We start from the raw sequence: 23,406 nt of genomic DNA on the forward strand, positions 1-23,406 counted from the left end.
ACTGACCACAAGAGTATATTCACATACATTGGCGTGCGGTTGAAAACTGCATCTGAAAAACATTGAGGGGTTTTTTAATTTTTTTTTTTTTTTTTAAATGGTTTGCGGATGTGGTAATTGGCGGTTTTGATGTGGTTTTAACTGGGGATAAATTTTATTGGTACATTTGCAGAAAATGTTTATTAAAACCAACAGCAAAACACTTCCAATAACTTGCCATAAGGCCTTAGGAAAAGGGTTGCCTATAGCGAAACGCCCATTTAAAGTACTTGATATACAGGAAATATCTGTAATAGTGCCCTTCAGGCATACATCTTATTCTCAGGTTTTTTTTTCTAGTACAGAATATCATAATCTTATTGTTAGACTCTTAAGAAGGAAGTACAGGAAGGAAGTTAAAAAATTTTTAACTTTTGAACAGTACACTATATCTGCTCGTTACATGCTATGGAAAATCGCTTCTTCCTGCACATTAGCGGAATCGAATTGCGATTTCCACGAGTGGAAGAAAAAATCGCAGCATGTTCTATTTTACTGCGGATTCTGCACGGATGGCTTCCATTGAAGTCAATGGAAGCCGTCCGACATGCGGCCCTTCTGCAATTGACAGACAGCATGGCGATTCGCCGCAACCATCCGCAGTACAGATAAAGAGAAGAAAATACAGGTACGTATGGATGCCGGCTGCTGTCGGGGTTGGATTCTGTTGCGGGCTCCCGCATGCGGAATCCAACTCGTTCATGTGCATCCGGCTTTAGTCAGGTGTGGAAAAAATAGAATTGTAAGGCTGTGTTCATATGGGGCGGAAGTGCTGCGTGAACTTTCCGCATGGAAATTCTGCAATCTTATCCACACACTGCGGACCAGCCGCGCTGAAACTAACATGCCACGAATTCAAAGCCGCAGCATGTCAATTGTATTGCCGTTTCCGCTGTGTGGTGTCTTTTCTCTGTGGGGAGAGATGGACGCAGCGGAATAAACCTCTTTCAAAACCCGCGCCAAATGTCCCGGGACTTTAGCTGCGGATATCTTGTGGAATGTCCGTGCAATCCCACTGCGGACATTCTGCAGGATTTCCCCTCGTGTGAACCCAGCCTTAATAGTTTATTTTTGTCAGTTAACAAAATGCAAAGTGACTGAACAAAAGAGAAATCTAAATCAAATCAATATTTGGTGGGATCACACTTTTGTCTTCAAAACAACATCAAATTTTCTAGATACACTTGCACACAGTTTTTAAAGGAACTCAGCAGGGAGGCACAGATCTTTTATGGATGTAGACTTGCTCAAATCCTTCTGTCTCTCTATGTAATCCCAGACAGACTGAATGTTAAGATCAGGGCTCTGTAGAAAATAGAACATGCAGCGCATTTTTTTCCACAAATTAAATGGATGTGCAAAATATGCGCACTTTGAAATCAAAGGGCTCCATTTACTGCGTGTGACGTATGCAAAATGTGCACGCAGAATACGCAGCGCAAATACGCCCATAGCTGTAGCCCTAATATGTACTAGTAGTTGTGATCCTCCTGTTCATTCTTGCGTCATCCGTTTCTGTGTTTAACACATTTTCCATAAAAGCCTATGTCTTATGCTAGTTTTGTTTTTTCTTTCTTTGGCAGAGTTGTTGAAAACGAAACTAGTTATTTTCAGCCTTGGAGTCCATGTGACAGGAAAAGGGTTAAAGTGGCAGTTTCAGAATCTGCTGTGCGCAGTCGGTGTGTTGGGACTTGTACTGAGGTTTCACTAGAGGCTGCAAGTCCTGACAGCGCTGAGATACATCTGTGTGCAGTGGGAACAGTGGGGCATTCATGACACAAAAAACACATTTTATCTTTGTTTCTCTGTTGGCAAAAATGATGCCATTTCACTGGATGTGTGGCATAGTCCAAAACATGGCACATGTATGATGTAGAACCTGGGGTGGTGTGCACCAGCTACAAGTGGCCACAGAAGTGTAAGGGACTGAGTAGTGGTCCCTACCTTGTGTTCACCAGCCCAGCGAGCTCTGAAAGGCGTACGCTCTTTTTTTATTTATATATTATGCCACTTATAGCAAAACTAGGAAAAGGGGTCTTGTTGCCCATAGCAAAATCACTGATGTACGTATTTACCTGTGCGGGTCTTCTGCGTCCCATCCGGATCTTCTTTCTTTTGCACTGCAGATGTGTGCGGAAGCGCAGTACGTTTTTCTTTTTGCACTCCTGCTTTCTCGCGGTATCTGCGGCCCATCCACAATTTAATTGCGAATGAGCCGTGGATCGGATGGCTTCAATGGAAGCCGTCCTTGCGGGATCTGCAATAAAATTGTGCATGCCGCGATTTGTTTTGCGGACCTTTTCGCATGCTTCAATACATTTGCGGAAGCCAATGTATCCCTGTGGGTGGCTTGATTTGCGGATCTTCCCCGCAGCTTCTGCAAATCAAATCTGCCTGTGCACATGAGGCCTTAGACAAACAGACAGCTCATGTACTGCACATGGTTGTCATCAGAGCGCTGTCCTTTCTTCTGCTTGTGTTCCTTTTTTTTTTCTTCTTCTTTGTACCCCCATTGACTTGAATAGGCGAGACTCCTCTGTGAATCGTATCAGAATAGTGCATGCTGATGGTTATTTTTCTCTTGATTCATGTTACTGTATGAAAGTAAGTGTCTTGCAAGATGAGCCAATCACAGCCACTCAGTGATTTTATTCACTGAGTGGCTGTGATTGGCTCATCGAGCGCTGGCTGTGATTAGCTGCTGGCGCTCGATGAGCCAATCACAGTGCTTGCTTTGCTGGAGGCTGGGTATTCAAAGCCCCGTGACCAGGAAAGCTGAGATGGCAGACGGGGAGGACTCTGCAGCTTGCCGCAGCGCCGCCGGAGACCACCGGCAAGCCACGGACCAGGTGAGTATAAGCTCCCCCTTCCCTCCTGAAAATAAGACACTATGCCTCTTTTGGGGCAAAAAAAAATAATAAGACAGTGTCTTATTTTCAGGGAAACACGGTATACATCCATGATGAAGAGGTTAACTTTGTCTTGCTCTAAAGCCAGTTTCACATCTGCTTTGGAACATCCAACCTGGCTACAAATCCTGGAAGAAAACTGGGCAGTTGGGTAGTATAGACGGTGCCAGTTGGGATATACAATTCAACGCAAAGTGCCCATGTTTTACATGCAGCTATTCTTTCTGACCTCCATATACACGTGCATGGATGTATTCGCATTAGGAGAGTGGAATAAACCAGGCAGCTCTACTAGCGGTTCATCTCCAGTAAGAACAAAGAATCGGGCATGTAAAAGTAAAAAGTGAGAAAACCCCTTTAAGAACATGAGGTGTACTTGGGTTTAGACCTTGTGCATATAACTTGCATGACGGCACACAGATTATGTAGGTTTCCATACAACACTATTAGGCACCCTGTGTGCCGTTGTATTTTGCCTCTGCACATCACTGTGACCGCAATGCTTGCAGAATATAGTAGACCATGTACTACATGTATCATATGAGCTTCTTGTCGAACAGATGGTTTACTTGTCTGTAGGAAAAACCAATACTTTCAGTTGCTCTTTCATTTGCTTAGTATACATACATTATAGTTCTAAGTGATCAAAGACATAAAGGAGAAGCACGCATATGAAGACAGCTTCGTACTTGGGCATTTCTCTCTGTTACCCGGACTTTGTAGTTTTGTGTGCTTGGAGCACCAGGTGAGCGAGTCCATCCATTACTTTTCCAGAAGTAACGATGTCAACATTCATGTCAAATTTCCCTGTATTGTATAAGGGTGAGGTTGACCATGAGTCCTCTATCCAGATCTTCGTACGTTCCATTTCGAAAAGCCCTTTTCTGCAATTAGTTGTTGTAGGTGAACATTGAGAGAAGATAACAGGGACCGCACGCTGTGTTCTGCGCAGGAGTCAGAGATTACATTGTATTCTGCCAACGCCACATGCGAGACAATGGAGCTGTGTGCAGGGCTTGGATCACCTTTGCAAAAATGGGTATTAGTGTCCACTAATACTTTATGCAAAAGATTCGCTAAAGCTGTCAATCTTACAATCTTTTGAAAGATTATCTTTACGTGTAAATGGGCCTTTATCCTACACTATATGTGCAATACTTTTAACATAGTTCTCTGTGTGCATTTCACTTTTACTGTATACTGCTTACATTAATTACACTACTGATACTTTGTACAATCAGTTTGTTTGAGTTTATGGCTTTTGTTGATTTGAGTGGACATGTTTCCTAGCCATATATGTATTCTGGTATTTCTCAGTTTTGTCCCATTAGGCCAATAATGTACAGATATTTTTTTAACTATGATTGAATTTTTTTTCCACCATCATAATTGTAGTGCTAATAACTACTAGGCAAAAGTAATTCTTAAACATCCTTGATACGTTTTTGGACTAGTGAAGCTGCGGGCCATTCTAACTTTTTTAAATGCAAATTAAAGTGCAGGTAAAGACAGTATATCTAGTGATGCAGAATGGGGTCACTTACCACGGGACACTAAGGATGTTTTTTCAAACGAGCGAAAGTGAACGATAATCATTCAGTCTAAACGTAAGCCAACAGCTAAACGACTAACGAGAATCGTGCCCTTCTCGCTCATCGTTCATTTTATGCAGGCATGAAAATCATTGATGGCTCGTTTACTTCTAGTTCCATTTAAACAGCAATTGTTCAATCTTTTACATTCACTAATGTGAAAGACTGAACATTACTAAACAATTCTTGTTGAACGCGTCAAGGATATATCTGCTTGCCTAAACGGGCTGAATGAGAGTGAACGAGCTAGCAGTGACGTCACTCGCTTGTTCGCTTGTGGAAACGAGAATTGGCTCGTCTAAAAGAAGCCTTATGGTCCTTTTACACAGGCAGATTATCTGCCTCTGCAAACAACCATTGGTCAACAATGAGCATGTGGTTCAGCTCTTATTACCTCTGCTGTATGGGGATGACCGATCGTTAACACGGTTGTTTATCCCTGTACAACTGTCATTGGCTGCATGCCTCCCAGTTTACATGTAGAGATGTGCAGCCAAGCAGGGGACATTTTTATATTTGCATAAACAAGCCAATCATCTGATGAATAAGTGTCATCTTATTGTTGGTCCCTTTTTATTGCCAATTGTGATTGGTCCTCCGAGCGCTCAGGCCCAATAATTGGCCCATGAAAAAGGACCAGTAGGGACTGTACAAGCACCCATTCCTGAACGTTGACTTGTGTCAACATGTTAGTGATCATCCAACAAGCAAGCAAATGCTTATTTGTCAGCTGATTGCCTCTTTTATGTGGACAAAAAAAAGTGATCGCTAGTCAGCAGCACATCTCTCCATGTAAACGACAATTACTATGTGGGCATGAGCCACCATATTGACTAGCAATGATTGCAACATTTAATTGCACTGGTCAACATACTTAGCATTGTCGAACACGCCTTACCAGTCAGGCAATATATGTGTACACAGACCCTAAAAGCCCTTTTACATGCAACGATTATTGCTTAAACAACTGCACAACTGAACGAACTGCCAACATTTTTGAATAAAATTCCACATACAGATAATGGCTTTTAATCATCTACATTTGCTCCACAAGTTGTTTGCTCAGCGGAGACCTGTGTTTATGTGATGGTTATCTGGCCTGCAGGATCCTATTGTCTCCTCCCAGCAGAGTACATAATGAGTAAACAGTGGACTCATTATGTATGCAAGGCAAACAAAACCCATCATACAGCCGCTCAAAATTCCATTCGAACGGAACAAATTTTGAGCGATCAAACAATGGTTTTTATGCTGGCTGAAAAACACCGCTAAATGACAATTGAATAGTGCGCAACTGCCCGCTCACTTCCGGCTGTTTGAACGAATTTTGAGCGATAATCGTTGCGTGTAAAAGGGCCTTTATGCCTTGTTCATATGTATGTCAGAGCTTCTGTTTGCAGACTCCATTGCAAATTCTGCTTAATTAGTGGAAAAATGGCACACAGCTATTTTTTTTCCTAAACAAAAAGAGACCCCCATTATAGGTCCTGCTGATGTTGGGCACAGAACAGATGTGTCGCCACCAAGTCTAACAGCAGAGCTTCATATAAGCAATGTAAGCAAGACCTTAGCTAACTAGAGTTCCAAAAGGTGTCCCAGTAACCTCCTAGTTGCCCCCAGTGTGTGTGTGTGTGTGTGTGTGTATATATATATATATATATATATATATATGACCGTTTAGATGGCATTATAATTGTAGCTTTCAGCCGTCACTGCATGTAAATATTATAATGAGCTTGGGTAGATGAAATGTGACATTGCATTGAATGAACGTCAATGTGGTCGTATTGCAACCTAATGCAGCCGCAACGCAATAGCCCTATTGTTGAATTTGGCACAACTCTTTTGTTGACCAAAAAGCACCCGCGGTCTCTGCCAACTATTATATTACAACTGACCATTTACTACACCGCTTGTAATAGATCATGTGAAATATATACACACACTAATAGTAGTCGCTCTGTTCCTTCTCCATTCTATTTTTTTTATTTGAAGCGTTTTTGCTATTACTTTCTTTCATGTGGATTTTGCTAGCATTGCCAAGCTGTGGTTCATATTGTGCAATCTGCTCTGATATAAACATTAATTGGCTTACTGATTACATTATTGACCTTTATCACTATTAAGGATAAACGGAAACAGTGACTGCTATTTAGTAATCAGCGTGGGAGCAATGGTCACATACTCAGACGTTACATAATACGGGATCTCGTAGTTGAGCCATTTCTGTAAGATACGTAGTGTTTAGTACAATGTGCAATCTTCATTTATTGCACTTTTTTTTTTTTTTAAATAGTAGTTTATAAAATTGTGACGCATTAGTTAAGTATTTTGTTCCTTACACAATACTTTACTAATGCATCACAATTTTATACAATACTTTGCTTGATCATTCAGCTCATCATCCATTTATGCAGCATAAACGATGGACAATGAACTGATCGCTCAGCGTAAATAGCAGCCATTCAGTACTGAACGGCCGCTATGTTAAGTCAATGGAGAGGGGCGGGGGAGAGTGAGGAGTGAAATATCTTACAGCCGCCCCTCTGTGAGCCAGCGATACTAGCTCCTGTGCAGGTGCACGAGAGCGAGTAGGCGTGGGGGCGAGTGTCGGGCATCGTTTGCCCAACATTCGTCCCGTCTAAATGGGGCTAGGACATGTGTCTCAATATATCATCACTGGCAAGCTGGAGGGTCCAGGTAAAATATTAGGTTGTGGTCCCGTACAGGGTTGCAAACCGCAGCTGAAAAATGAAAGATAAATTAGTAATCTTTGTCTGTAATTTAGATATTTACATTAACATTTTAGCAGTATTTACAGTAAAAATCATAATAATCAGACTTCAAAATATGGATGCATCTATTTTCTTTTCTTTTTTTGTACTTGGCCAAAAGCTCATTATTTATATAGGGAGTCCATTAATTTATGCTCGGTTGTCAACTTTTGTCCATTGTGCTTCACTTGGGTTGGGGAACTTGCATAAAGAGCCTTTTTTGTCTTATGTATTTTTTGGTATTTATGGCTGTCACTAAAGGGGTTTTCCAGGCAGCACCTGCTATCCTTGCCTGCCAGGATACAACTGGGTCGGAGTAGAAGCCGCTGCTCTGACCCCTGTGCAGTGGCCGGCGCTTGTAATTGCAGGCGCAGCTCCCATTGATTTCAATGGGACCCCAATCCTGAAAATATAAGCATCGGCCACTACACAGGGGTTGGAGCAGCGGCTTCTGACCCCAGTGTATCCCAATACTGACAGAAAACCCTTTATAAGTACTTCTCTATCTGCTGATATTGTCCCAGCACAGTAAGGCGAGTCTCGCACAGGCGTTTGCAAAAACACTGCGTTTTTAAATGTAGCATTTTACAGCGTTTTGGAACGGCGTTCTCAAATGCATTAGCCAGCATTTTTAATGCACCACATCATTGCAATGGGTGTTGTGGTGCGTTAAGTGCCGAAATGCACTAAAATAGAACTGACAGCGTCTGGTGCAAAGCTTGAAATTCAGCGTCGAGATTTGCTGCATAAATGGGCGTGCTACGGATTTAGAGTTTGTGGTTTATGTGAAATACTTTGCAAATTGCGTTTGGAATTTTTCTGCTGCTTGTAGATGCTATAATATTATTATTATTATTATTATTATTATTATTATTAATAATATATATATATATATATTTTTTTAAATCTTGTTCACAAATAAATAAGTAATAAATAAAAATTAACTCACCTGCTCATTAAGCACTCATCCAATCAGAGGCAGCGCTTTCTGGAGGCGGGAATTTTTAAATCTCCGGCCACCAGAATACAGAAGAAGACTGACAGAGAGAAGAGCCAGACAATACTGTCACAGTGTTCGGTGATGAGGAGACGCCCCATGGGGATTAACGGAACCCTCCGGGTGTCCCCTAATCCCCTGTTACCTCTGTAACATCACACAATGTAATTATGCGCAGCTCGCGCCTATACAGAGTGTGGTTCTGTCTTTAACGCGCAGCACGGCCCTTACAGGTGCACATTCTGGGCACGCATGTCCTATCTTTTGCAGGTGCGAGTATTTTGCGCCTCTAAAAAAACGGACATGTGAACACTTTATAGGAAACCAATGGTTTTAATAGACGCTATTTTTTTGCTCGCACATAGAAGCGCAAAAGAACGGGCTCGTCTGGCCGAGGCTTAAAGGTGACAAGTGAGCCACAGGAAACTTCAGCCTGCTTTGTGTGTTGTAGTGGCCAGTGGAACATTTCGAGATCATTTTCTATGTGGGTACATACAGTACATCAAATTAAAAAATGGCACCAAAAAATTGCATATAATTAAAGTTTTATTTGAAAGCAATGTCGGAAGTTTCTGTCTATTCCCTTTTTAAGGCTAGGACAACGCGGCCTCATGTCACATGTGATCTCTCTTCCAATGATTGTCAATGGTGTCACATTGCAACTTAATGTGTGATTGTTCCCCCGTGAGCGAAACCAAGTAATCTTGTAGATATGATACCTTTTAACGGCTAACAAAAACACGTGATGTTACAGCGAGCTTTTGGGGATATCTCACCTCCTTCGTCAGGCTAACAAATGAAACTAGTTTGGATGGCACATAATTATAACATACAGATGCAGAGGGGAGGAGAACACATTCATCTTGATCTAAATAAATGTTCACACACAGAAATTTGAGACTGTTTTTGCACTCAAAACGTAAAACAACAAACTGAGCTGAGCCATAAATCCTAAATCAGTCCACCGTGCTAAGGACAGTTTTATGATGTGTCTTATCTTTCCTTCAACGTAATATGCAACTTAATTTGTAACTTAAGGTCTAGTGCCCACGGGCGTGACAGGCTCCGCAAGCGAAATTCCACAGCTGAGTCCGTCACGGCGGCCCCCCAGAGACCCCATACTCGCCTCCTGGATCCGCTGTCCGATATCCCACATCCCGTGCCAGCACGCATGTGCAGTACAGCGCATGATGCGCTGGTAGCGTCATATGAGGTGGTCGTGGGTGGGCGGGGAAGTGTTTTCACGCTATCTACTGCTGTGCTAAAGAGGAAGATGGCGTGACGGACGGCTTTCATTGACCGCAATGGAAGCCGTCTGCGAGTACGCCCGCGGCAAATAGAACATGCCGCGGGTAATTTCACGGGGCGGAATTCCACGGTGGAATTCTGCACGGTGAGCATTGCACTATTAGGTTCAAATCTGCCCGTGGGAATTAGGCCTAGTATGACTGCGAAACGACAGTCACAGAAAATCCAGCTCTGTGTGGATTTTGGTTGCAAGTTGCATGTGACTTTTTCCACCATAGACTTCAATGTAAGTCACGTGACTTTCCTGCCATTTGGCTTTCATTAACATTCAAATTATAGCTCTGAAAGAGACAGCAAGTCGTGCGACTTCTTTGCAACATGTCGCCATAGCCTTATTGTCCTTCACAATAGCTTCCTGCCTGTTGACTGTTGCCATTGGGTAAAGTTTACACCCTTGCTCATACTGAGGATATTGTGAATCGCACCAGCACTTTACAGGGGGGAGGGAAACTGAACTTTTGGAAGTTGTGCAAAATGTTATTTGCCTTTTGATGTGAGCGCAGCTGTACAAGCCTTTACAAATGCTGCGTACCCTTATTAAGTTATACTTGTTTGATCTTTATTTAACTCCTTCTGTTGCTGGGCTGTAGGTCACATTAAGGTTATACAGAGCAGAGCGTCTGATGTGTGGAGTACAGCACATTGTTAACGGAATGTTCTATCTGGCTTCTTTCTCCTCCTTCTTTCTTTTTCCTAGTTATCCTATGGAAAGCGTTTCATGCGAGCTCCGTAGACAGACAGCCTTTCTGAACCTGTGTGATGCTATTACATAGACCCTACCCCAGAAACTGTCTAGAGAGGGGCATAGAATCTCCTCTCATAGCTACTAATGATGATCACGCCTCCTCCTGACTGTATACTTATGGTGTGTAGCTTATTTAGGAGAACATAGAAGGTAATGATAACTAAACTGTCCCCCTAGCAGGTAGAAATGGTATAGCCTTTAGCTAATGCTATGCTGTTGCATCATGGGATTGATTTGAAGCAAAGTATAAAATCAAAACAATTGCACGGTTTACGTTTTTTTTAATCTCCCATGTTTCCCTATGGAGCCTCCTCTTCATTGCACCGTAAAGCACAAACTCTTGATTTTTGTGCTATGTGTTTTTAACATTAGACAGTCCTATTGACTTTCGCACTAAAAAAATCGGGTCAAAATCACGCAATAAATACATGCGAGAAAATTGCAAGTGGCAGTGATGTTTTTGCGAGAGGAAGCGGCGTTTGTGCTCAAAAATCGCCGGCCAAAAGTAGCGATTTTTGCCGCGATTTTCTTGCGCGGATATTGCGATCACCAGTGTGAAGGAGCCCTTCCTGTACAGTCTTACAATCGCTCCTCTGAAGGCAACCATAAGGCTGATGTGTCCCTCGCTGAAAATGATTTTGACACCCCTACAGTAAATATTGAAAGACCTCTTTTTATACGGGACCAGTATAAGCCATAGCAAGGGTGACGTTCAGTACCAGAGGGAAAAAAAGTTACAAATCTAATCTATTGATATGCCTTAAAAATTCATGAATGCAAACCTGATGGTTCCTGCTTATGTGTATCAAACCCTCCAAAAATTGGACTCTTGCTCATAGCCCTTGCTATGACTTGATCACCTGAGATCCGGCTCCGTGCATGCAGGTGCGTCCGTATACTTGGTGAATTGGAAACAGATGGTGCGCTACATATCTTTTTACCTTCTTTGTTTAAATTAAGCCACCAGAAATCTTATATCAGTATATAGAGACAAGCGCAGAACCTCTTTGTCCACGCAAAGTACATGATAAAGGAGTTGGGTTTGGGTGAAGCGTACTACGGGTGTGTTGTGTCATAGAACTGTCTCCTTAGTAAAGTACAAGTCAGCAGGTGTTGGAAGCGTACGCCACTGATTAGAGCCCTGGTATACGGCCATAGACATTCTATACTTAGTGTGGCATACCAGAACTGTTCCTCTCACTCAAGTCTAAGACACTTCAGCGTTCATCATGCTCACCATTAGTGATTTTGTCTTATATATGCAGCTGTTCTTCCTTTTTGCATGCTTCATTGAGAGACTTATTGCATAGCAATCAAAATAATTTAAAAAATGTTTTCTTACAGCTTCCATTTAGCATACCTGGAAAAATGCCGGTGGAACGAATGCGGATGCGGCCCTGGTTAGAGGAACAGATAAATAGGGACTGTATTCCAGGCTTAAAATGGTTAAACAAGGTAATTATATATTGATAATGTTAATGTATACATATTATTACTTCTAAATAGCAAATGTTACACTGAACACTATTTCACAGGGAACTGGCCTGCCAAGGAGTAGACCTAAAGAGTTGTTACTCTGGCTTCAGACTATGTCTATCAGTCAAGCGCACGTGGATCCACTTTGCCACACACCAGTTTGACTTTGGGCGATCTAGGGGGGCAGAACTTCGTGAACCCAGGTTTTCATCCTTGACCCCTTTAAGTGGAATTTGATGTTCTCTACAAGCTGTTACTCGCACATAGTCTCGGTGGTGTGGCTGGTGGCGCTGCACTGGGCTGATGCCTGGTACCTGATTGTGAGAACAGATACTAGAGCTGGTGTTGTAGAATTGGTAGCGAGGTCCAGGCGGAGGGTCAGGGCAGGCAGCAAACCCAATACACAGAGCCAAGGCCAGGGAGCACAGAAGTCAGACAGAACGGGTGAACAGGCAGGAGGTCAGAACTAAGATGAACACTACAAGAGCTTTGTCAAAGAGGCTGAGGAGGCCCGATCGCTTAGGCACCCTCCCCATGGAGACTGCACATTGCAAGTCTTGTTGTGTGAGACGAAACTAGGACATGCTGTGATTTTTCTATCTCGTAGCATTGCTGCAAGAGGAACCTGGTCCATATAAATAGACCCATTGAAAATAATGGGTTCTATTTTTGTGCATCTTACAAAACTTGCGCGCGAATAATAGGTTGTGTAAATACAGCCTCACGGAGAACTTCGTACGTGAAGGAAACCATCACACCGGCCTGCAGTATGGCTCTACAGCATATTGTACACAGTATAATGGGCAAAACTGACATGGTTGTGTGCATGGGGCTTTAAAAGTTCCCCATTACACTTCCTGTACAAATATTTTTCTCTTATCGAATTGCTATAAGGGTGGTTTCTGTCTCCCATGTAGTGTTATCAGTGCCTACCAATTGGGTATAAAAGTACAACTAAAAACATTCCAGTTGGTAGTTGTGTTGCTGAACGTTTCTGCTGTTTTATACTATGTATGGAGCATCTGGAATTTCATTAACCCCTTAAAGGGGTTGTCCCGCGGCAGCAAGTGGGTCTATACACTTCTGTATGGCCATATTAATGCACTTTGTAATGTACATTGTGCATTAATTATGAGCCATACAGAAGTTGTAAGAAGTTTTTCACTTACCTGTTCCGTTGCTAGCGTCCTCGTTTCCATGGAGCCGACTAATTTTCGGCGTCTAATGGCCAAATTAGCCGCACTTGCGCAGTCCGGGTCTTCTTCTTTTCTCAATGGGGCCGCTCGTGCAGGATGCCGGCTCCGTGTAGCTCCGCCCCGTCACGTGCCGATTCCAGCCAATCAGGAGGCTGGAATCGGCAATGGACCGCACAGAAGCCCTGCGGTCCACCGAGGGAGAAGAATCCGGCGGCCATCTTCAGCAGGTAAGTAAGAAGTCACCGGAGCGCGGGGATTCAGGTAAGCGCTGTGCGTTTTTTTTTTTAAGTCTCTGCATCGGGGTTGTCTCGCGCCGAACGGGGGGGGGGGGGGGGGGGGGTTTGAAAAAAAAAAAACCCCGTTTCGGCGCGGGACAACCCCTTTAAGGACCAGAGTGTTTTAGTCCTGAAGGACCAGACACTTTTTAGGGATTTTACTCCTGTGGTAGTTTTGCTGCCCTGTTTTTTTTTTTCTTCAGCCACCATGATTATTCTTGCTGCATTATTTTTTCTGTGACATATCGGACTATATGTATTTATATCTTTTTTTTTTTTTTTTCATTGACATTTGTTACTTTACATTTATTGGAGGTAAAAAGCTTTAAAAAAAAGATTAAAAAAAAAATAAATTATAGTCTAGTTTTAAAATTAGTATGATTACACTAGAATAAAGTATGGGAATGGGATCCTCATTTTGTTTTGGAAATTTTGATATATAATTTTTATAGTTTTGGAGCACAGGGCGCATACGGTGACTGTTTTGGTTGACGTCAGCAGTGGGTAATTTTCTTTTTTTATGTATATATTTTTATTTTATTCTGTAATTTTTTTTTAAACTTATTTTGTAACTAACTTTTTTTTATACCATCTGTGTCTCCCATGATGTCATATAGGACCTCTGGGGGTCATTCACATTGTCTTTTTTTAATTTCATACTTTTCCACTGCATCTGGGGCATCCATAGGAGCAGCAGCCATAGGAGCCCCAGTTACAGGGGAAAACATCCACCTGTAGTGACATCAGAGTCTGCTAGGACCCTGCAGCTCTGGTGTTACAGGGGGGACCCGGCAGTCACGTGATCTCCGGGTTGCATAGTGGAAGTAATGCTTCCACTTTCACTTCTTAGTACATAGTGCTCATTGAGCACTAGGTAGCCTAGGAAGGAAAAGGCAGAAGCAGTTAAAAACTACTTTTTCCTTCTTCTCTGGGTCCTCAGCTGTGTCTGATAACTGAGGACCCAACCTGCACCTGCTTGATTGCAGGAGCAGAGGTTCTAATCCTGCGTGGAACTTCTGCTATCGGCTGGGATTAAAGCCCAGGACCAAGCATCGTAAATTTACTGCGCTTGATCCTTACGTGGTTGTTAGACCTTCGTTTTCTAACCCCCTCAAACGCTAATATTTGAAGCCATGTAAATGAATGGATATATTCACATGAGATTATATTATATGAATGTCATATGCCAGGGTGTAATGACTGAGACACTTTTGCAGCACCCAAGGAGTTTATGCACAAGCAACTAGGCCACTTGGCGTACTATCTGCATCTCTCTATGTCTGATTAGGCAGGAGGAGCAAAAGTAAAATGACCCTTTAGTGAGACTTCAACGTTTTGTTTTTTTTTGTTTTTTTTTAACCATCAGAATACTGTTGTATAAAAATAGCCATAAAACAAACATCACATAAGTAATGAGCACAAAATAACTTATAGGGGTTGTCCCGCGAAAGAAAGTGGGGTTATACACTTCTGTATGGCCATATTAATGCACTTTGTAATGTACATCGTCCATTAATTATGAGCCATACAGAAGTTATTCACTTACCTGTTCCGTTGCTAGCGTCCTCGTCTCCATGGTGCCGTCTAATTTCAGCGTCTAATCGCCCGATTAGACGCGCTTGCACAGTCCGGTCTTCTCCCTGGTGAATGGGGCCGCTTGTGCTGGAGAGCTGGTCCTCGTAGCTCCGCCCTGTCACATGTGCCAATTCCAGCCAATCAGGAGGCTGGAATCGGCAATGGACCGCACAGAGCCCACGGTGCACCATGGGAGAAGACCCGCGGTGCATCGTGGGTGAAGATCCCGGCGGCCATCTTGCTAAGGTAAGGAAGAAGTCGCCGCAGCGCGGGGATTCGGGTAAGTACTAAACGTTGTTTTTTTTTTAACACATGCATCGGGTTTGTCTCGCGCCGAACGGGGGGCCTATTGAAAAAAAACAAAAAAAAACGTTTCGGCGCGGGACAACCCCTTTAACAGTAAACATGTTAAATACAGCATCTGACAGCTACATAACAAACACATGGGAAAAAAGCAACAGAATGTCCGTAAAGCACACTTGGGGAGGATTATGAAAACTGGTGGGGATTGGAGCAACCCATCATATTGCAGCTTTCATTCAAAAAAGAAGCCTCTGAAAATTAGGTGAAATTTTTCTTATGTTGGCCCATTTTCTTCATGTTTTACTGTATTGTATTTGTCACTTCCTTGATGGATCATAAGAAGTTTATAGACAGCTACAAACATTATCCTCCCTCTTCTGACTTCACAGGAAATTAATTACTCAATATTTTATGACTAGTCACAATTAAACCTCAAAATGTATTCTGTTGGCTCTGTCCTGTGTTTTACTGAGCATTCCATATAATGACGAGTGAGTGCATGAAGACCGATTCATTGGTTATTATATTGTAGCTAGCTCACATCTCGGCAAGGACATGCAGGATAATCATTAACTTTGCTTCCATGCCTGTCTGTCAGGTCAAGGCTTGGGCTGAGCTGGGTGGAAACACTTCATGGCTTATCTAAGTGTTGTGGAGGAAACAGCAAGCTGCGACATGAAAGGACTGGAGTCAATATAAGATAACATGTACAGGGGGCCGAGTACACCAAACCATGTATTGTTTGAACAAGCCCGCGATGTTTAGAGTCCAGGCAGCTTGTTTATGACGTGTTACTTCTGAAACATCGCAGCTCTTTTGAATATAACATGCACATGATTGTGCAACAAATCTGCTGTATGTAAATACGCCCTAACGGTGCGTTCACACATGGCAAATTTTAGCGTGACTCTAAACCAAAATCTATACCATTTGGTGCAGATTTTGACAGCGATCCACAGATAATCTCATTCTTTCAGTTGGAGTGCTGTAGATCCATGTCAAAATTTGACACCGAATGTTGATTTTAGTGCAAATTTTCTTTTGCAGAATATCCTCAGTGTGTAAAAGCTCTGTTCACATTAAAGTTGGGGCATATACATTCAGCCTAATGTGTGAGTTAGACATATGCAGCTCCCTACCTAAATAACAAGTTGCATCAAAAACCTTTCTGTCATAAATTGTCTGTTTAAAGGGGCAATTTATGCTCATGTAATTGCCTGTGTGTGTCTCGTCATTTCTGTAATATAATTTTATTTAAAAATGTTGTTGTTCTACAACTTCAAATCAAGTTTGAAGTGGCAGCCAATCGGGGTCTCCCTTACAGCCCTTCTGCAATCCACTGCTTGTTGATAGGTAGGTAGCTTCTGTAGTTGTTGGGAGGCTAGGATGTTGTCTTTGCTGTGGGGAAGGGGCTATCTTCACAGGCTGTGGCTGTACATTCATAGGCCAACAGATCTGCAAACAATGTAAACGATATCCACATTTTCCAGCTCTCTTGCTTTTACAGAATGTGTGTATGCACATTACTAACCATTTGGCCAGAATGTCTGTCACTCAATGCCTATTTCCCGGGACAGCAGAAGGGGTGGACATTCAGATACTACTTTCCTGCTGGACCAGAGACAGATCAGCATGGGAAGTCAGGGAAAGGAAGTGCAGGACAGAAACTACTGGCAAAATGAAACGCACACCCTGAAAGTAAATTGCAGGACAATGAAAAAATGGAGAAGACACCTAAAAATCAGAACTTATAAATATGAACCAGGGGGCAAAAAGCATCAAATGAATGGATAAAAAGAAGAGGATATATTTTCGAAAACTAGTTGAAAACTTAGGTATACTTTACATCTGTGGACAGGTCAGCATAGACGCCAGAGACCTCTGCCCAATGTATAGACTGCTTGTAGAGCCCATTAACAGTAAGAATAGAACATTAAGTCCTCTTAACACCATAGTGGCACTACAGGTTAGATTGACTATATTTTTGGAGGGGCAAGAGGGGGGAAATTCCAAATGGTGGAGGCAAAAAGTGGTGTGAAAGAAGCCTAAAGCTGATCCTACGTTTTAGATGCTCTTGACCCTCTACATACATAGTACCCTTGGCTTTGCCATCCGTGCCATTGTTCTCAATAGGGATGTTGTGGGACGCTCGCCTCTATTCATAATAAATGGCAGTCGTTCATAAGGGAGGACACTAGGGCCCAGCATGCCAAACTGCATCCTGCAAAAATAATGAGCATGTAGTGTTAGTTCCTATTTTGCCCAAAATACGTAAGCTCGCAGGCCCATCAAGGTTCCTAATGTCTTGCAAGTCCCTACATTAACCTAATGGGCTAATCATAGACAATAGCATCAAATCTATTTGAAATCACATAAAAATGCCATATTGACTGCTACGAGGGTATAAAAGTGTTAATCTTGAAGGAGACAAAAACCACTGGACAGAAGCGTCCAATTTGTATCACAGGGGAAAAATTCGTTTTTGACCCCCCCCAGAAAAGGCGATTAGTCCTAGGACCCTGGATCAAACAGCCTACTTTTTTTTTTTTTTTTAAACCAATATCTAATAAATATTCTAAAACATATTTAAATACTAAGATAATTATTGTAATCTAGGATTTTGTCCTTTTCATCTCTGCTCTCATGGCTACCATTGCAATTATACTGTTATAATATAATTATTTCTTTTACAATATACTTAAACAGTATGCTATTGTTAGCGCAATATTTGCTAATTGGTATGTTTTCAGGTGGCCAAATTCAAAGAGTTAATGCTCGAACCCAAGGAATCTTGCAAACCGCGCACAGCATTGAATGTGAATGTGCTAAGAAGTTGTCTGATTTTATTAGTTAATCAGCAGAAGTATTTATACAAAGATATTTGAAACAATGATAGAAGACGCCTCACTTGTGAATATGCCTAATTTATTACAATTTATTTATTATCCTTGGTTATTTAAAAACTCAACAAGTGCAGTGATGTCTCTCTGAAGGCAGGACTTCTCTCAGGCTCATTGAACTGTTTCTCATGAGACTTCTCTACATGGCCTTGGAAAACAGCCTTGCATTCCTGTGATTTGTTTGCTATCATAATATCTGAATATGTGCTAAGGAAAGGCAGAGACATGGAAAAGAAGAGCAGGTTACAGGATAAAATGGAGAATAGAAAATATTGTGGCTTCTCTCACACTATATCTATGCTGTTGGTCCAGAAAAAGGCAAAACCCCCTGGACACATTCAGCCAGTTTTGTGTTGCATGAAAAAATTCCTTCTTGATCCAGGAAAAGGTGATTAATGCTAGGACCCTGGATCATACCTTACTGTTAATAATAAAAGTGGTAAGACTAATATGTATTATTTGTATAATAATGATACTTTTTCAGCAGGCAATTTTTATTTTTTTACTCCGTAGTAACCACAAAAACTTTGGTCGCTCTACCTTAACCGTTGTTTGGCCTAGCACTTGGTACCGATATTCACAGTTAGGGCTTAGTCACACGGGTGCATCGGTGCCTGTTTTACGGCAGGAAGAAGACGCCCGCACTTACGGATGGACGTCTCTCTGCAGCGCCGGAAGAAAGAACATGTGACCGACTTCATTGCTGATCATGTGTTCTTTCTACGGCGCTGCGGGGAGTCGTCCGTCCTGAAGTGCGGCCGTCTTCTTCCTGCAGTAAGGGCGCAGTCACACGGGCGCTGATGTGCCCGTGTGACTAAGCCCCTGGACATTAAACACATGATGATTACTATTATGTGTTAAAGGTCAAACTCAGTTAATACTGGTACCAAGTGCTAGGCCGGACAATGGTCAAGGCAGATCGACCAAAGCAATGCAAAAATTAAGCATCTGTGTTGCTACAGAAATACTATACATTTTTTACTACTACTATTATCTTGTTATCCTTTGTTATCATTTTGCTATAGTTTTATATGATCTTTTATAACTAAAGTTGTTGATCTAGAAGAAGGTAAAATCCCCTGGACAGATGCAGCCAATTTGTACCACAGAGAAAAAAAATCTTCCTTGACACCAGGAAAAGATGAGTTCTAGAATCCTGGATCAAACACTGTACTTATATTAATAGTTATCTAATTGACATTGCAGTACATTTTTAATTTAAAGCTTTTATTCTTTTTGGTACTCATCTAATAACTATTTACAATTATAACCATTATTAATCTTATTTTATTACAATAAAATTGTTACATTTACACTATAGCTATAAATACTATACTGTACCTATGCTGTTGATCCAGAAGTAGGCAAAACCCCCTGGACACATCCAGCCAATTTGTGTTGCAGCTGAAAAACTCCTCCTTGACCCCGGTAAAAGGTGATCAGTCCTAGGACCTTGGATCAAGCACCCAATTTTTATTAACTAATGTCGTGTTTTATTCTAATTATTAACGTCCTATTAATAGTTAATAAGGATAATAATCTAATATTAATTATACTACGATATATTCTTTCTTGTCTTGGCTGAATGCACGCTACTCTCTGCCCAATAGGCTCTTAAGTAAGCTAAAGTGTATTGTTCATCATTATCTATTGTACCACAACATTACTGATGAAGAGGCCAAGTGCCTTGAAACAGGTTTATCGGCTGGTTTTATCATAAATAAAACAAGAGAAGTGGGAATTCACCTGCTGTCGTCTTGTTTTTGCATCTCGGGTGGTTGCACTGTTCACCAGCTATTTTCAACTTGACTACAGTGTTCTGCTATATTGGTAGGCATACTGAAGAGTGTTTTGGTTTTTGTTTTGTTTGTTGTTGAGCAGCATCTCAGTGTTGTCTCCATTTAATCGTTCCCCTTTTGTAGTCTGTTTTTTTTTTACCTTGCGCTAACCACGTAGCTCATCTAGACTTTACCACAGGATTGCTCCACCCAATTTTTTTCTCTGTAGTATGCCAAAGAATGTCGAATATATGTTGGGATACGGTTGCCTCAACTAGATCAACTGTGCTTTTTTAGCACCTGTGCGAATAAAAACAAAAATAAAGGCCCATTTACACGAGCAGATAATCACTCAAAGATTGCTCAAACGACAGTTTGAGTGACAGCTTTGAGCGATCATTTTGCATAAAAATTAACTGGTATTTAAGGTGCTACGATCGCCAATTAGTGGTTTGTTTTTTTTTGTAAGCGATAATTATCCAGTGTAAATGGGCCTTAAGCTGAGCCATGATAGATGCAGAACTTTAAAACTTTAATTAATTCTGCACAATTTGTGTAGCCTGATAGTCATTGACTATGAATGGCTATGCAAATAGTGTAACATGCCACATGATCATTTGGCATGTTAAATACAGAACTAACACACTTCAGTTTGGTAAACACTTATTCAGGAGAGGGGACGATGCCTATTGTTCTCATCTCTGTCCCTGATTACTCACGGATTGACTATCCCGAGCGCCTCGCTACTAACAACTGTAATGGCCGAGCCTCAATCGATCACTCTAGCAGTATTGCAAGCGTGGAATCCTTAGATTACAGGTGGATATGTACCCAGCTTTCCTAGGCTTCTGCATGCATGCGAAGCGAAAGCTCAGATCACGCCCCTGCTCCGTTCTAACCACTCGGCACTTTACAATACCCACACAAATACACACTGCCACCACCAGTTTGTTACAAGTAAACTGGAACCCAAAATTATGAATTATGAACACAATCTTCGGTGTGTGATTCGTTTTAAAACGGACAAGGCTGACTTATAAATTGCAGATTTATTCTAAAAAAGGTCATTGCAAAGATGTACAATAAAAAAGTTGTTACACAGGTGTATAGAAAAATACCATATTAATACACAACAAGCAGTATTTTGAAACAAACAGGAGAAATTAAAAGAAAGTTACCATTCTTTGTGTTGAGTCACACAGACTTACAGGGCAGCTAGCATGCATAGTGCACTCCAAGGGGCTGACCCTTGGGTTTGTGTAGCCTCAAAGCATAAAGGGTCCCCTAGAACACAAATTCTCCCTGCCCACTCTGAGGTCCTTTTGGAGAGAGGTGTGTTGAATTTGTATGAACTTTGAAAAATCATAATTCCCTTTTTTAGCCATATCTTGGCAGGAGGTCCTCTGATCGTGAATATAGGCCCGGCATATTTTTAGTTATTATTTTTTGATATCAAGCATGACACGTAAATTATGCCCTGGTATGCAGATGTGCCATTTCAGGGTGTTACCGAGTTCATAGTGCAACATGTGTAGATGCGTTTTTTGTTTAGCTGGCCAGTCCGATTCTGAAAATATAATTCATATCGGGCTGGGACCCTCAGACCCCTTCTGTATTAATGGCTAGTTTTATTGCCAGAGGAACAGGATTTCTTGGCTTGTTGTACATAAAAAGGCTTGACAGATGCAAGGGAGAGGGGAGTGAGATTGAAACATAGGAACTCATCTTTCCCAGTATCCTGACAAACACAAATGCTAGCTAATTACATACAATGGCTGCCATACAGCCAGCATACTGAATGGGCTAACATAAAAATGGACGCAGAGGCATACACAGAATGTCTAACGGCCTAAAGTCTCTACATAACAATATCTATCTATCTTAACACCTCCTCCTTTTTTAGACAAGTGACAGTGGTTGATCTCTACAGATCACTTCCAAAGCCCATCCCTGTCAGCTCAACTTTCCTAGTGTCCTGGGTGGCAGCTGATTGATACTATCAATCTTTATATCACACTATGAATTTCATAGTCTGATAATTCAATATTATCAATATTATAAAAAAGGATAATTCTAATAATTGTGATATCTAAGAAGGTCAACTTTAACTTATTTGGCAGTGTGTGACAGAGGTCTTAGCAGCTCCATTGTGTGGAGACCAGTGTTCTCTACTGTTATCAGGCTGAGCTCAGGCTGAGTGGTTGGGTATCAAGTTTTGCTTTCTGACTGCAAGATAAGAAAGTCCAGCAAAGCACACAGCTTCTGATTTATAAAGAGCAACTGGTAACATTCTCTATTACCCCTTATTGACCAGCCTATCGTGTTTTTACCGAAAGATGAAGGGAGATTAGATTTTACAGCCAACACCCGTCGGCAACAGCTCCGATAAGCCGCGCAGCTCATTGGAGCTGTTAGCGTTTTAAATACCACTGTCAATTCTGCAATGAGATCGCAGGGAGCCATGCGGTTGCCATGGCAGCCAGGGGCCTTCTGAAAGGTCCTAGGGCTGTCATGGCAGAATGCCTATTAAGCCATTCCAGTGGGGTGGCTTGATAGACTGCCTGCCCGATCGCAGTATGATATGCTATGGCATTACATCATACTACAGAAGCGATCAAAGCATCGCAAGTTGTTGCCCTCTCCGGGGACTAAAAGAAAAATAAGATCAATAAAGTCTTGCTAATTATTAAAAGAATAATAATAATAAAAAGTTTAAACTCCCCCCCACTTTTACCATATTTATAATAAAAGAAATTAAATAAAACAAAAATACATATTTAGTATTGCTGTGTACGTAAAAGTCTGATCTATGAAATTAACACATTATTTACCCCACACAATGAACGTCGTCAGGAAAAAAAAAAACAATGCCAGAAATCCAGTTTTTTGGTCACACTTTCTCTAAGAAAAAACACAATAAAAAGCGATAACTGCAAGCCGTTCAGATTCTTCTTCCTGTTATGCAGCTGCTTTCTTCTTCCTGCAGGTCAATGTACACTACCTCATAGTGACGTAGCCTCCATTAGCCCAACACAGCATCTGGCGCTTCCTGCTAGGCAGTGAACATTAAGGCCTCATGTCCACGGGGAAAATCAGGCCCGCCGCGGATTCTCCATGCAGAATCCCGCAGCGGGTCCCTCCTTTCCCGTGGACATGAGGCCTAAAAAGAAGTATTACTTACCTGTCCAGACGCTGCGGATCTGCCCTCTGTTGCGGCTAGATCTTCTTTCTTCGGCCCGGCGGATGTGCTCGGCACGCCGGCAGCATGCTGCGCGCATGCGCCATGTTCTCCTTTTTTTTTGTTTTGTTTTTTTTAAACTCCTGCTCTCCTGCGCCGGAGAGCAGGAATTGCGCTGCAGGTGTGCCGCGGATCCGGACAGCTTCCATAGGCTGCAATAGAAGTCTGCGGGAGACCCGCACTAAAATGGAGCATGCTGCAGGTGTTTTCCCGCACATGCAGTCCGCGCCTCGGGAAAATGACATCCGCAGGTATTTAATTACCTGCAAGTATCCAATGCATCCCTATGGGGCACGGATCA

At 42.0% G+C, this 23,406-nt stretch overlaps 1 protein-coding gene across 2 annotated transcripts in view; it reads left to right on the forward strand.

Moving 5' to 3' along the window:
- IRF2 (interferon regulatory factor 2) overlaps positions 1-23,406 on the forward strand; it is a 57,390-nt gene that overhangs the window by 13,168 nt on the left and 20,816 nt on the right. For both annotated transcript variants that reach the window (XM_066573474.1, XM_066573475.1), the window contains exon 2: positions 11,709-11,819. In XM_066573474.1, the coding sequence (XP_066429571.1) occupies positions 11,733-11,819 (87 nt within the window). In that variant the 5' untranslated portion in view covers positions 11,709-11,732. The remainder of the gene's footprint in view (positions 1-11,708; positions 11,820-23,406) is intronic.

The sequence above is a fragment of the Eleutherodactylus coqui genome, chromosome 7, assembly GCF_035609145.1.
Source record: "Eleutherodactylus coqui strain aEleCoq1 chromosome 7, aEleCoq1.hap1, whole genome shotgun sequence".
NCBI classification, from domain to species: Eukaryota; Metazoa; Chordata; class Amphibia; order Anura; family Eleutherodactylidae; genus Eleutherodactylus; species Eleutherodactylus coqui.